General features: G+C 40.0%; 1 protein-coding gene across 7 annotated transcripts; it reads left to right on the top strand.

Annotated features, from left to right (window-relative positions):
• Window positions 1-13: 13 nt before the first annotated feature.
• Window positions 14-9,853, top strand: grb14 (growth factor receptor-bound protein 14). Of its 7 annotated transcripts, none has more exons than XM_061286629.1 (16): window positions 14-153; window positions 435-564; window positions 682-855; window positions 1,654-1,777; window positions 5,141-5,297; window positions 5,619-5,740; window positions 5,815-5,889; window positions 6,018-6,155; window positions 7,245-7,352; window positions 7,443-7,535; window positions 7,878-7,940; window positions 8,104-8,253; window positions 8,327-8,393; window positions 8,519-8,606; window positions 8,699-8,792; window positions 9,319-9,853. In XM_061286629.1, the coding sequence occupies exons 3-16, from the start codon at window positions 719-721 to the stop codon at window positions 9,466-9,468; spliced, it is 1,566 nt and encodes a 521-aa protein (XP_061142613.1). In that variant the 5' UTR covers window positions 14-153; window positions 435-564; window positions 682-718; the 3' UTR covers window positions 9,469-9,853. The 7 variants fall into 7 exon arrangements, with proteins under 7 accessions (XP_061142613.1, XP_061142614.1, XP_061142615.1 ...); XM_061286630.1 differs by having other exon boundaries at window positions 435-558; XM_061286631.1 differs by having other exon boundaries at window positions 435-855; window positions 9,322-9,853.
• The last annotated feature ends 4,462 nt before the right edge of the window (window positions 9,854-14,315 follow it).

Here is a 14,315-nt window from a genome sequence, read left to right on the forward strand (position 1 = left end):
CCTGCACGAATTGCTGAAATCGGACACTGCAAACAATCGAGTGTACACTCAGCAAGGCGGGTAACACATTTTGCGTTGCACCTGATGACTCTCTCTGTCACCAAAGAGGTGATGTCGGACTTCCACGGGAAACACTGCTTTAACAGGAACAAGGTATGTAGCCTTTGGGGTGAAAGAAGTTTATCTTTTCAAAGGTAGTTAAAACTGTTTATATTTTTTAGTTCTCTAAGTTGCACTAAATCAATTAAACCAACTACAATGAGTTATATTACTAAAAAACATTCACCAATTAAATGAAAAAAAAATCCAGAACACTTAAATGCTTAGCAATCTGCAATTGACTCTTAAGGCTGTGTGTGTTTTAAAAAAACAAAACAAAAAAAAACCCGTTATTGAGCTTGCCCAAGTTAATTCCACTGTTTGCTTTGTCACAGCGGGGAGCGACACAATAAAATCTCTTGATTGTGGTGGATCACGTTTGTGTGGGAGGGGTCGGCTTGCCCTACTGAGGCAGCCTTGTGTGGCGGCGGCAGATGAGCCCGATGACTCACGTATACAGTATGCGTGAGTGGAGGAGTACCCTTACACAATCGCACACTTTACACACTGTCACTCCTCTCCCAACCGCCGCTCTCTTCTGACCCTCTTGCTTAACCCTGTTACCCCCCCGCCCCCTCCCAGCTATAGATGATGATGCTTTGGATTTAAGAGTGGTGATATGAATAACACACCGGATGATTTATCTGGAAGCCTCGGAGCCGAAGCAGAGATTTACCCGAGTGGCCGGAGTAATGAGAGTACGGTGCCCGACTTCTTGCGAGAGTCTTTACTGAGACCAGCCTGCAACTGCAACAGGTAGGAAAGTCATGACAGACTTTTGCTTTTAAAAGGCAGTGCCGGTAAGCCCAAGGCAAAAAGTCGCAGAGAGGACTTTGCACTTGTAATGCGCTCAGCCGGTGTCGCGTACAGCGCGAGGGATTCTTTCAACAGCAAAACTCAAACATGTTGAAATCAAAGTTGGCACTTGTTGCTTTGCGGGAGATAATGAGTTACTCAGTAACTGCGCTGTTTGCAGTGTCCTGGGAAGTTATGAGAGAGAGTTACATTAAGAAAACCAAGAAAATAGTCATAACAGAAGCAATACTAGCTCGATTTAGGAAACACATTATATTTTTGCAGGTAAAAAAATAAAAACAAATTTCTGTAATTTGGATTAAATATTGGAGAAAAAAAAATCCAGGTCATCCATCAATGAGGTAAAAAATATTTTTCTATAATTGAATTGAATTAAATTGTCAAACATTTTTAATAATATATATATATATTTACTACTACCGTGATTTTCTGACTATAAATCGTGTTTTTTTCATAGTTTGGGTGGGGGGGCGACTTATACTCAGGAGCGACTTATATACATATATATGTGGGTTTTTTTCACTTTTTTGGGCATTTTATGGCTGGTGCGACTTATACTCCGGTGCGACTTATAGTCCGAAAATTACGGTATTTATTTTCTGTGATGTCGCTTTGAATTCGATACATTAGTCAGCCCAATTTTTCTCATTACAGTTGCTTGGGTTTACTTGCTAATGTTTTATAGCCACATTTTGTATTTTTGGGGGCTCTGGTTAAAGCTTCACTTCACTTCACCAGGTTAACAAAAGAGGTCAGCAAAGGGTCACCTGCTCCACCTTGTCTTCCTGAAGCAGTTGCTCCTGCTCTCTCTCACTCCGCCCCTGACTCGTTATTACCTTGGACCAAGATAAGTACAACACAGGTGAGCACTGTTTTATTTTATTTACTGTGGCTATCTTGTTTGGTTTGAATTTATTGTTATTTAAAAGTTGAACGCATACGTAATAACCAATTCCCCCACTAGGTAGCGCAGTTACATTGTCATTGCCTCATTTGTTGTCAATAGTTTACAGTTTGGAGTCTTTTTTTTTTTTTTTTTAACATCTTTTTTAAGGCAAAAATTCACCACCAAAACTGATGGCTAGGTTACTACACAGTACATATACTCTTATGGAATTGTGTTTAATTGATCAGAAATTTTCAAACACGTGCAAAATAATCAAATTACGGTGCCAATAAAAATCAAACAAATGTGCTGGCTATCGAGGAAGTTTAACTGGCATAACTCTCTTTCTCTCTGACAGTTTAAATGCAGCTTGCTTTTGTCACACAAAAAAGACGTGCAATTCCAAGGGTTGTAAAAAAATAACTTGGATCTGTCACGCCGAAGGACAAACTGCAATTAGATGCCAATTCCGTTCAATACATCTTTCTAATTTTGGCGTAACTATATATATGTTTATGTAAATAAATTACATGTCAGGTCTTTAAACCCTAAAATGTCATTTTGGGGAATTGTGGGAGCAAGCCAGAAAAAACTCGCTGGAAAGTCTTGAGATGAGCTTTGAAAACGGAAACTCTACTTTGAAGTTAACACGATTCATCGTCGTTCTTTGCGGTAAATAAAGAATATATGTCCTTGAGTCTTGTTATATCTCTCTACATAAAATAACTATGCTGTTCCCGATACATAATTAACTGCTTAGCCACTTGTTCTTTCCAGGCTTCAATTGAAAGAAACATGAACTCTGACCGAGTGGTACAAGTACTAAAAGACCTCACAGTCTTCACAACAAAGCCGTATTTAAATTGTAGTTCAAGTTCAACTATATTTAGACCACTATTGAAAGGCAAATGCAAACATCATCTCGGAACGAAAACCTTTGCACAAGTACTTTTCCTCATATGCTTGAATTGTATACTTGCGTACATACTGTAAATTTACGGTCTTGTTAATTGACCCTGCTCAAGGATTTTGATTGGATCAAACCCGGTCAAGGACAACGCGTCTGGAGCTGCCTTTGTTATGGGAGTAGTGGAGACTTAGTTATCATGTGGGCTCCATTAATTCCAATTCATTTTAGCTACGCGATAAGTGGCAGCGTCTGACTGTCTGGACTCTCACCAGTCCGGGCGCTGTGTCGGGAGATAAAGTCAGCCCTGTTATGGGAAGGCGGCCTCCTTCCACTTTCTTCTACCGCTTCCAAGTCTCATGAGGAACGTTGGTGTTTGCCACTGTAGGGTTAAATATACGCCGTGTTCTATTTTTATATGCAAAGAGGGAGGATGACATTTAAAAATAGTCATCGTAGTCATCGTAGCATCCTGGTGACAGAGCAGTTTGACAATATACTTTGTAATTCTCATTGGAGCTAGTTTTAGATGTCAATTTTTATTATTGTCACTAACCCATTTGCATGAAAAAAAAACCTAAATAGAAACCAAATTACATGAGAAGTCCTAGTCATGTCATGCAGGCTTGTTAGCTTTGTAAAGCAGCTTTTACAAGCAAGGAAATAATTGCTAGCTTGACGACTTCTTGAAAAATAGCAGATTGCTCCATTATGCAAGTGAGTGTTGAGTTCATGAATTGAGTTCAAGTTTCTCTTGTCCTCCGTGGCCTTGTATGTTTAAATGAAATGAAAATAAAAACATGTTTGCTGCAGAGTTTTGCAAGGAAAAAAAACAAGGCGAATGGGAAGCTTTTGCTTTCCAAGGGCAAAGGAGGAGTTTGTGTTTTGGGGAGGCAACATGACTTGTTTCTCACACTTAAATTGCAACACATCTCACTCCCGGTTGAATGTAGCGCCACTTACTCAAAGCCTTATACAGTATTGTAAATCTAGCACCAAAGAGTGACTATGTATGGATGTTTTGTCGGATTGTCCCTGAAGACTGCAGCATGAACTTACGTGCAAGAAGAGTAACCTTGCCTGCCATCACACCTCTTTGTCTGCAGAAGCGGGTAGGAACATTATTCATGTTTACAAGCAACCAAAATCTTTTTTGCCTCCTCATGTAAGGTTCATTTTTCTTGTGTTGTTGCTGAATGTACGTCTTGATGCATAAATATTAAATCAGTCATTGTGGTTTCAGGAAGTTCTGAAATCAGCTTTGCTTTTTAAATCAATTTTATTTTATTAATTGATTAATTGATTAATTTATTTTATTATTTTATTTAAATGTAATACCAAATGTCATATTTTGGAGATTACTGTTATTGAATGTAATTTGATGAAATATTTTCAAGGGACACACTGGTCATCATCAAAAAAATGTTTTTGCCCCCTCATTGTTGTAGTGTCAATTGGCCACAAAACTGATTGACATTAGAACGCTACTTATTGAACAACACATGTAGACAGACAATATGCACAAATAACTACTCTTCATCTTCTGTAGGGGAAAAAATAATTATTGTCACATCCCGAGTCACTGATAGTGTAGTGCTGTTTCTTTGTAAGATTTCATTAGGCTGCCCCTGGTGGCCAAGGTAGGCATTTCAATATGAGCGGCGCAATGATGTGAATTGCAGCATTTACTTTGCCTCTTTATATTTCATTTGTTTGTTATTGTTTGTATTAAGCAAAATACTAGTGTTACTTTTTGTATGGAAAAACACATTACAACATTTTTGGGTTTGTTTTTGGTGTGTTAAAGTTGCAACGAATGATACTCTCATCTCAAGGCACCACCTTATGCGTGTTTCCCTGTACTTCACTTGAATGTCAGTTGTGTGACTTAGCTACCGCTGACTGATGGCGACAATAAAAAAAGGAGACGTTAAAGTGAAAAGGGGCAGTTAAGCAAAGGTTATTTGCTTTGCCGGCATCTTTGCGGCGACTCGCCGCGAGTTGCTTGTGCGGCTCCACAAAGCTGGAGGCCACCTTCCTCGCCATCACTCAGATAGAGCTGCAGCTGTGGGGGTGCGGTTCAAGGTTAAAACAGACGAGTCTAATTGGCCAAGTGGCTCACACTGTCCTATCCTTGAGATAAGGTCAACGAGACCATTCAGCCGTGCACGCTCACAATGTGGAGATTTACGCTTTGCTCGGCGCGCCAACTGTTTTCCTACGGTTTACGCCGCACGCGGGCTGAGCTGTTTCTTAGCAATTGTGCTGTTACAATTTAATAACACTCCATTTTTTTGATCAACGCTGTTTATATATAAATAAACTGCAGCCCATATTGATCAGGTTACAAATTAGGTACACGTTGTGAAATCATCATTATTCTCTACAAAAAAAAAAAGTTTTGATAGACATCCATTGCTTGTTGTTTGCAGGTAATTAAGATTTATAATGAAGATAACACCAGCAGGGCGGTGGAGGTCCCCAGTGACATCGTTGCCCGGGACATATGTCAACTGTTTGCCTTGAAGAGCCACTGCTTGGATGAACACAGCTTGACTCTTTACGAGCATCTCTCCCATCTGGGAATCGGTAAAGCTTGACTTCATGAAAACCGCACGCTGTAATTAATTTACATGTAATGCCGGGAATGTGGAAGCTGGCTTTTGTTACCATGATGACAAAGGGGGGCAGAGATTGTACTTGCAGGGAAAAAGCATTTTCATTTGTGGGAGCAGCACTTCATACACTCCACTTGCATGGATGAACGCCCTGATATCGCCTTTCCAAAGGAATTAAAAAGCTAATGCTAATTATTTAAACAAAACACATTGCAGCTCTGCTTACCTTTTAAGACATCCAAATTTGTTTCAACATGAAGCATCGATGTGTGAACGTTCTTCTCCTGACTAGAGAGAATCATCGAGGACCATGAGTCAATTATGGAAGTGATCTCCAGCTGGGGGATGGAAGAAGACAACCGGCTAAATATCAGGAAGAACTATGCAAAATATGAGTTTTTTCGGAAGCCTTTGGTGAGTTTGTCACGTTTTTTTTTTTTTAAATCATCCCATTTAGAAATATTAACAACCACTAAAAATTCTTATAGGACTTCTTCCCCAACCACATGGTGTCCATATCCGGTGGAAACAATATGGTGGTGGATCACTCTCAGCTTGTAGAGGTATCAACACTTATTTTCCTATCTATTTGGATCATTGGTTCAAAAATATTTGAAAACCCACCTAAAACTTCAATTAAAACACATCAAATGTTATCTTGATGTTCTCAGCCTACATTTTTTCTTCTCAGATCTTTCTCAGCTCCGGCACCTGCCCAGAGATTCACGGACACCTCCACTCCAAGGAACCGAGCAAGAAGTCCTGGAAGAAGTTGTACTTTATCTTGCGGAGGTCAGGGCTATATGTTTCCAGTAAAGGAACTTCTAAGGTCAGTGAGCCAATGCGAGAGGAGATAACGCCGACTTTATTGTGCGGCGGTGGTTGTAGCATCATCCTGGTTGGAGTTGTTTCCAATATTTTGGTTTGTTCGCGTTGCATACAAGGACAGCAAAATACTTCTCGCTATGCCACAGTGTTTTTTATTATTATTTTTTTTTTTTCAAGCATTATTATCACTCAAGTACTTGTATGGAAGAGATTGCACATTAGCGCCTGCTCGTAGACCAAACATTGGGACAGGAATAGAAGAAAAAAAACAACATCTTTTTATCGGAGTAGATTTGTTCTAGTTGTTCTAGTTTGTCGACACAAAAGGTCACCGGTTCATCTGGTGTTCTATCTCGGTCATGTTTCAAGGGAGCAGCGAAACGGGCTGAACTTGATTTGCCTCGCAGCAGCCTAAAGGCATTAAGAAGAGACGGAATGCTGCTGATGACTTCTTGACAGGCTTTTTTTTTTTTATGGTTATGGAAACATGGAAAATAACTCTACGTGAGTTTCAATCGGGAATAAAAATCCGCAATTGCAAACATGGTCAAATTAAAATTGTTGATCAATTTTTGCATGCACAAGATGTTGCGGTTCTGCTTGCACGTGTTGTCATCTGACCGCAGTGGGTTCATAAAAGGCATTGACATTAACAATTTCACGGCAGGTCATGATGAGGTCATTAAAAAAAAAAAAAATGCCTACAAATCGTTTCACCTGCTACAGTGGACCTTTGTTGTCAGCGGCGGTTTATCGCTCTTGTGTGAGCGCAAACACTAAAATGCTGCGCTATTACTTGAAAAGGGAGGGAGTCGAAACACATGAATGTGTCACATGAAAGCTGAACAATGGTAGTCTTTGTTAGGGAGGTGTTTTTTTTTTTTTTAATTATTATTTCAACCTGTACAAATTCGTCTTTGGAACAGTTGCTTCTCTTTAGTACTGTATAGGCTGCATGCTTGAACACAAATGCAATTATTTTTTATTCAGTTCTTGTTTTTTTTAATAAAAAAAATAACTGCAGCTGTACAATAAAATGAATTAATAATGAAATATTTTCTGATGATTAATTGTGATTATACTCTTATAGGAGCCATGGCATCTTCAGTTCATCGCTGATTTGAGCGACTCCAATGTCTACACGTTGTCAGCCAAAAAAGCGCACGGGGCTCCCACTGAATTTGGCTTCTGTGTCAAGGTTTTATTTTACTTTTAGTATTTATTTGTGGTCGTTTGCTTTCAAAAATGATCTGATTCCATTTTTATGTGTGTGAAATTGTCTTTCTAGTCCAAGTGCACTTCATCCCGAGACATGAAGCTGCTGTGTGCCGATGATGAGCAGATAAGGACGTGTTGGATCACAGCCGTGCGATTGTTCAAGGTTGACTTTTAGATTCTTAAGTAGTGTAAAATGTTAGTTCATGACATCTTTTTTATGGTGGGATTAAAAAAACCAAAACATTTAATTCTCATGTCTACCATGAACAAAATTCTATAAGTAATTTCCAATTTTGTGGCTAGCTGCTAGCTAATGTACATTTCTAGAAAGACACCGATACTGACACGTAGATACCACCTTATCTGCCTGGCTGACATAACGTCTCGTCAGGTACTAATTGCCACACCTCGAATGTATTTCTTGAACATAGTGCCCCCTACTGTGTGCTGGAAAAACGTGCAGGATAGCGAACATATCCGTGAGCAATGCACTTTTCTGTTCCAGCATGGAATGCAACTGTACCAAAACTTCATCCAGCCGCACCAGAAACAAAAAGCTTCCCTGATGGTAAGCTGGTTTTCTGTCACTCAAGTGTTCAATTTTAATTCCCACTTTGAACTTTACCGATATTTATGGCGTCACTTGTGTCAAATAAAAATATGATGGGAATTTCACCTTCAGTTATGTCAAAAAAGATGTAACACAGAGTGTACTTTTTTTCTGTCACAAGTGTGTTGAAATGAAACCTGAAGAGTCGTTTCAGCGAAGCATCTCCGAGAACTCCCTGGTGGCAATGGACTTCTCGGGCCAGAAGAGTCGGGTGATCGAAAACCCCTCGGAGGTTCTTTCGGTGGCCGTGCAGGAAGGCCTGGCGTGGCGGGTGAGTCGCTGGAGATGACTCGGCATGGTAACGTCATCAATTAAATTGTCTTCTCTGTTTGTTTTTTGTTTAGAGGAAAAGCTGCCATCGACTAAGTGCACACGGAAGCCCTTCTGCATCCCAGAGCTCACTAAATATCGGTTGGATTGACTTTATTTGTATGCGTCGCTTTTGAGTCATGTGCGGCCCAACATTTTGGGGCACCATGTCTGAAAGTATCTATAACCCGATTGCTTTAAAAATCCATTTGCTTTCCGTGCTTCAGCTCTCCATTTAGCTCAGCCCTGGTTTCACGGCAAGCTGTCACGGGACGAAGCTCAGCGTCTGATCACTCAGCAGGGTCCCATCGATGGGTAAGAAACTCTGCTGGCGCACAACTTTATTGCCAGTTGTCAGGATGAAGGGGGAATTCAAGAACTGTTTGAAAAAGTCCTTTTGTTTTCAGGTTATTTCTTCTGAGGGACAGTCAGAGCAACCCCAAGACATATGTACTGTCGTTGTGCCACATGCAAAAAGTCAAACACTTCCAAATCTTACCTGTGAGTACCATAGGTACTGTCTTTTATGATGTCCACTTGGGTTTGTTTAGCATAAAACACTCCATAGTGGTGAGTGGGATGTTGACTCCACACTGCCCCAACTCTTAAAACTGCTTGACTAAAATGAGCCCAAATTGGGTTAAATAGTGGGCTCAAGCCAATGTTGGTGGGTTAAATTATTTGATACAGCAAATCAATTCTTCAACTGAATCTGCTGGGTCAAAATATTTCACCAAACCTTTGGGTAAACCGTAAAATGCAATGAGCACATTCGCACGTAGAAGCTGTTGTCGACCACAGCTCACACTCACGCCTGACAATTCAAACCAATAAAAATACAACCAAATTGAATGAAGGATTTAAGAAAACAACCTACAACCAAACCTGATCTATTAAAATTAATTAGATTTGGTGGGTGGGGAGTCAAAACAAATAAATGACACAATTCCATGAATCTTTGCTTTTATGACTGATCTCAAATTGTGTGAGACACTCCACAATGCAATGTCATTTTTCCACCCCCCAGCAGCTGGATGACGCAGGCGAGTTAGCCTACAGCCTGGACGACGGTCACACACGCTTCTCGGACTTATTTCAGCTGGTGGAGTTCTACCAGCTGAACCGCGGCGTGCTGCCCTGCAAACTCAAACAACATTGTGCCGGGACCACCCTGTGACCAGCAGCCTCCTCTCTGGCTCCTTCACACACGCTGATTTTGTGCGCATATGCACAATTATGCAAAGACTGGGCGGGCTTGTGAGGTGCGTCATCCACTGACTGGCTGAAAGAGCAAAATTACACACCATTTATGTGACTGTCAGCTTCCATTGTAATATAACAAATTATTACTTCTTGTAATGATGGATTCAGGTCTGCATTTTGCAATCATTTGAAGAGCCCCTAGCCCCGTCTGATTTATATTCAAAGTCTAAGGATAAAAAAAAAAAAAGCTTCTTTAAATAAAACTGAATAAAAACCTTTTTTTTCAGTTTTCCTCCACTCTTAGTTTTGGTCAATGCCAACAAATGTTTAAAATATTTTTAATAAATATTCTTGTTTGATATGGTCTTCTGGTGCTATTGTGCCCCTCAAGCAGCTGATCCTAGTATTGGAGTAATACAAATAAAATCAAACAGTGTAAAATATAAATATATAGATCTAACAATACATTTAAACATTAATTCTATCAATATAACACATACACACACGTAATCAGTTAGACCATCAATTCAAAAGAGAAACTTTCACAATTGGATTCCCTACATAAAAACAAATCATTACTTTCAGGATCAAATAAATCACATTTCCATTTTTAATTTCCAGAAAGTTCAAATATTGCAAGTGCATTGCATTGCACTGCAAGATTTTTATCAGAGTTGAAAATGACAGAGAAGAAAAATCCAATAAATATTGAATATATATTGAATATTCATTGATCCCCAGGCCCCAGCAGTATCCATACCACAGAGTGGGTATACAAAAAACACACAGATGGCATGAGCGCAACTCAATAGGCTCTCACAAGGCTGCCACACAACGGCGCCACAAAGAAAGTCAGAAAGTGCACAAGATAAAGCCATCAAAGCAAATCAAAGCTAAAAGACAAAGGAAAAAAAATCATGTATACCGTTTTTTTCCATGTATAGTGCGCCCCCATGTATAGTACGCACCCCTAACAATGGCATGCTGATGCTGGAAAAAAGCTTGTACCCATGTATAATACGCACCCAATTTTTATGATTTTTTTTTAATTTTTTTTTTAATTATTTTTTTTTTTTTTTTTTTAAAGTCCCAAAGATCGTCACACACGCAGGGAGGCAATGGGTCCCATTTTTAAAGTCTTTGGTATGGTCTTAACTAGGCTGGATGTCATTTTTTTTGTTGGCGTTGATTTCTCCGACTGCCCCTAAACGCACCACCGCGCTCCGTGCGCGCATGGGCTGCGGACGTGAAAAAGGCGGCTCTGTATGGGAGAGACGTTGAAGAGGAATAAAAACAACCTTGGAAACCAAAACTTGCCCCTCGTCGTGACTCGGAGCCGCAACAAATGTTTCGGATTTGTGTAGGGTACATTGTGAGACAGCAAACGAGCAGGTGATCGAGCAAGCCTTGTCTGATACGAGAGCATTGCGGTCGCATGGAGCGTGTTTGAAGTGAACAGCAGAGAAGAAAGGAACAAGGCAAAGTGTTGTGAAATAAAATATTATCTGTAATACGCATTTTGTTATTTGCTGATTGAAACTGCTAATTAAACTGTGAATTGAAACTAATAGGTGGAGAACTGAACTCTCGCTCTTTATATAGCTGACGTGTCTTGCGCAACCGTTCTGCGCATCTGTAATGGCGGCCTCCGTATGACGTCCGGTCCGCGATGGAGATTAAAAAACAAACAATATTTGACAATAACACACCATCGAGGATTGCACCATCGCATCAAACGATGTGTCGTCAATTATGAATTTTACTAAGTGTGTTGGGCAGGATGGCTGAATGCGATGCGCGATTGACAACAAACAAGAAGAAAGGTGAGTTTTATTTCGGGGGAGATTTGTCATGTCTCGTCCCCAGTTTTGCTATGTGTCTAGGTTGCCATAGTTTCTGTTCGTGTCACCCCGCTCTTCCTGTGTCACCTCAATCGATGTAACGTGTTTTGTATTTAAGTCCTGTCTGCCCCTCGCTCACCGTTGGATCATTGCATGTGTTACTGTCATTCTGTTCCTGTCTTTGGTAATGTCACCCTGTCTTTTTGTTCCACGACTTTGTCGGTCAGTCCTGTTGTTGGTTTTGTTGTACCATGACTTTATTTAAAAAAAAAAAAAAAAAAAAAAAAAAATTAAAAATTTTTTTCTTTGTACCCATGTATAATACGCACCCCAGATTTTAGGACAATAAATTAGTAAAATATTGCGCACTATACACGGAAAAAAACGGTAACCTGATTTTATTTTCAAGTGGACATAATAAATTCAACCTTTCTCCGATGCTTTGAACTGCATTATAAATTTCCCTAACTAGTGTACCTTTCCCTTCACCTGACACGATTGCTTGCATTTTCGTTCACTTATTTATAGTGAAAACAGTTGATTATTTAATGGCCTGCCCTTATAGTTAAATTTAGTAGCTCCATATTACATGTGAATTCTACATCTTAACCCAGCATGCCAAGTATGATTTAGTAGATTCTATATGCAGCATTCATGAGTGCAACTCAACATTACACTCAATGGGGGCAATGGCATCCAGGGTGCAAGTCATCTCATGACCGCTAGATGGTAGTAAAAGCATTTTGTTGGCTCTATTCCAGTTGGACATTTACGTCAACTAATCAATTTAAGTTGGCGTTAACTTGAGTAAAGTTACAGCAATTATAATCGATGATTACTGCTGACAATACACAAGGTCAAACGGACTTCTTGGTCACTATATTAGGCACACCTGCAATAATAATAGGCAAACAAATTGAGATTTATTGTAGATTTTTTTTATATATATATAGTCCTTGTATTGGGCCTTGTTAAACTATTTCACAAGCGTGTATTATTCACTTTATCAACCCCCTAAATGGCCTTCTCTTTCTCTAAGGATGTGTACAATTATTACAAGTGCAAGTAATGACTCATCCTTTCACTTATGACCGATTTTTCCATCCGCTGCGAGTAAACCCCGCCAATGATTCGCCGCACAAACGGCTAAAATGTCTGCTCTGGAAGCGTCGGTGTTAAACAAGCTTCTTTGTTGTGATCTAAATGCAGTGCCCCGACGCCTCTCCTGCTCGACTTCAATAGCAGCTTGTTTTTTTTTTTTTGTTGAAAGGGAGCTCTCACATCCAGGGGAGACGTGCACAGACACAGAAGTCTTAAATGTACCCCTGCTTCTTAGGTCTTGTGCTAAATGTTGTTTTGGATGTATTCTTGCCATTGATCGGTGCCTGGCTGCAGGGGGAGAGATGGCAGCTGGGGGAGAATGCGCTTCCTTTAATGAATTCAACCAACACCAACGGCCTGTGGACACTGCATTTCTTCCAGCTAAGAAAGCCCTCTCTCTCTTTCTCTCTCTCTCTTTCTCTCTTTCTCTCTCTGGCTTTCTCTCTCTCTCTCTGGCTTTCTCTCTCTCTCTCTCCCCCCCCACCCCCCCTCCTCCCTCTCTGCTGTCTTGGCCCTCACGGACAACCAGTAGCACTCTTTGCACTTCATACCGTTACACAGTTGGTATTCAGTGTGCACTCTCACACAGGTGTCAACTTTATCAGTGGTTTTTATATCAATATAATTAGCAAGGCAATCAACATTTGCTTAACGTAGCTGGGATGAACAATTAAACGCATTCAAGGCGACATCACCATGTAGCAGTTGTTTGATTTATTTTCTTGTTATTGTACTCTAAAACGTTTGAGCCAAAAATAACCCAAATCTGGGTTAAAACCCAACACTTGAATGAATTCAATCCAACTTTCAGGGTTCTTAATTTAACCCAAAACGAATACCCTACAAAACAGCCTATGACATTGTTTTATATATATATTTTATATAAAACAGGACAAAAAAATGTTTGTGGATTAGTCATTTAAGCAAACTTTTTGGGCTAACTGAATAAGCTAAAAATCTGGGTCAAATTGACCCAAGTGGAGTCGACCCCTTTTTGACCCATAACCGGATTCTTTTCATCAGATCCACTACAACTATAAGAAAACAACAAACTCCTATTTATACTTTCTAGTTCACTCATAATACATCGTGTAGAGAAACCTTTTGCTCAAGCTAGAGCGGCCTTTATGTAAAATATCCAGAATATAGTCGCCCACTTAATTTTCCCGGGATCCAGATTGCAAGGAAACGCAAGCGCATTGATCGGATTATTACAACTATTACTACGACTGCCAATAGCGTGTAGTTAAAGTGCTTTTTATTTGCCAATTACGGCCGTTGGCTTTTTATAGCTATTGGCTGAACAATCGTGTTGTTTCAAGACATTATCGCTGCGGTCACCATGAGGTCATACACACACGCACACACAACACTGTTCTCCTTGCTGTTCAAACAATGTCCTCTTGCTGTCACTCTTTAATAAATGAATACTGAGGGACCTCATTGTGACGCGCCCAATCCATATGTCACTTTTTTTTCTTTCAGTATGTTATCGTCTGCAGTGAATTTCTTCGAATCAAACTACTGAGGGTCATTGGTCCTAAAAATGTATATTGAGGAAAGTGTTATTCATCAGTTTGAAATTTCTGGGTTAGAATATTTAAATGTAGGCTATCAATGTTCACGTTTGTCTTAATGCTTTTCATAAACACTTAGGCAGTGCGCGAGGGCTCTTTCGCCGTGCGAGCCCAGCAGATTTATTATGTCTCCGATAATTGCCCAGACAGTTCTTGCTCTATAAACTGCCTGTCTTAAGGCCCTGATATATATTTCCGAGGTTTATCTGAATTGCCGTAATGGGTACACGCCGAGCATTGTTAATTACGCGAACAACATTTCCACTCATCAAATAATGGATGTGGCTTTGCAATTCCCAGTT

This window comes from Syngnathus typhle, linkage group LG9 (genome assembly GCF_033458585.1).
Source record: "Syngnathus typhle isolate RoL2023-S1 ecotype Sweden linkage group LG9, RoL_Styp_1.0, whole genome shotgun sequence".
Classification (NCBI taxonomy): Eukaryota; Metazoa; Chordata; class Actinopteri; order Syngnathiformes; family Syngnathidae; genus Syngnathus; species Syngnathus typhle.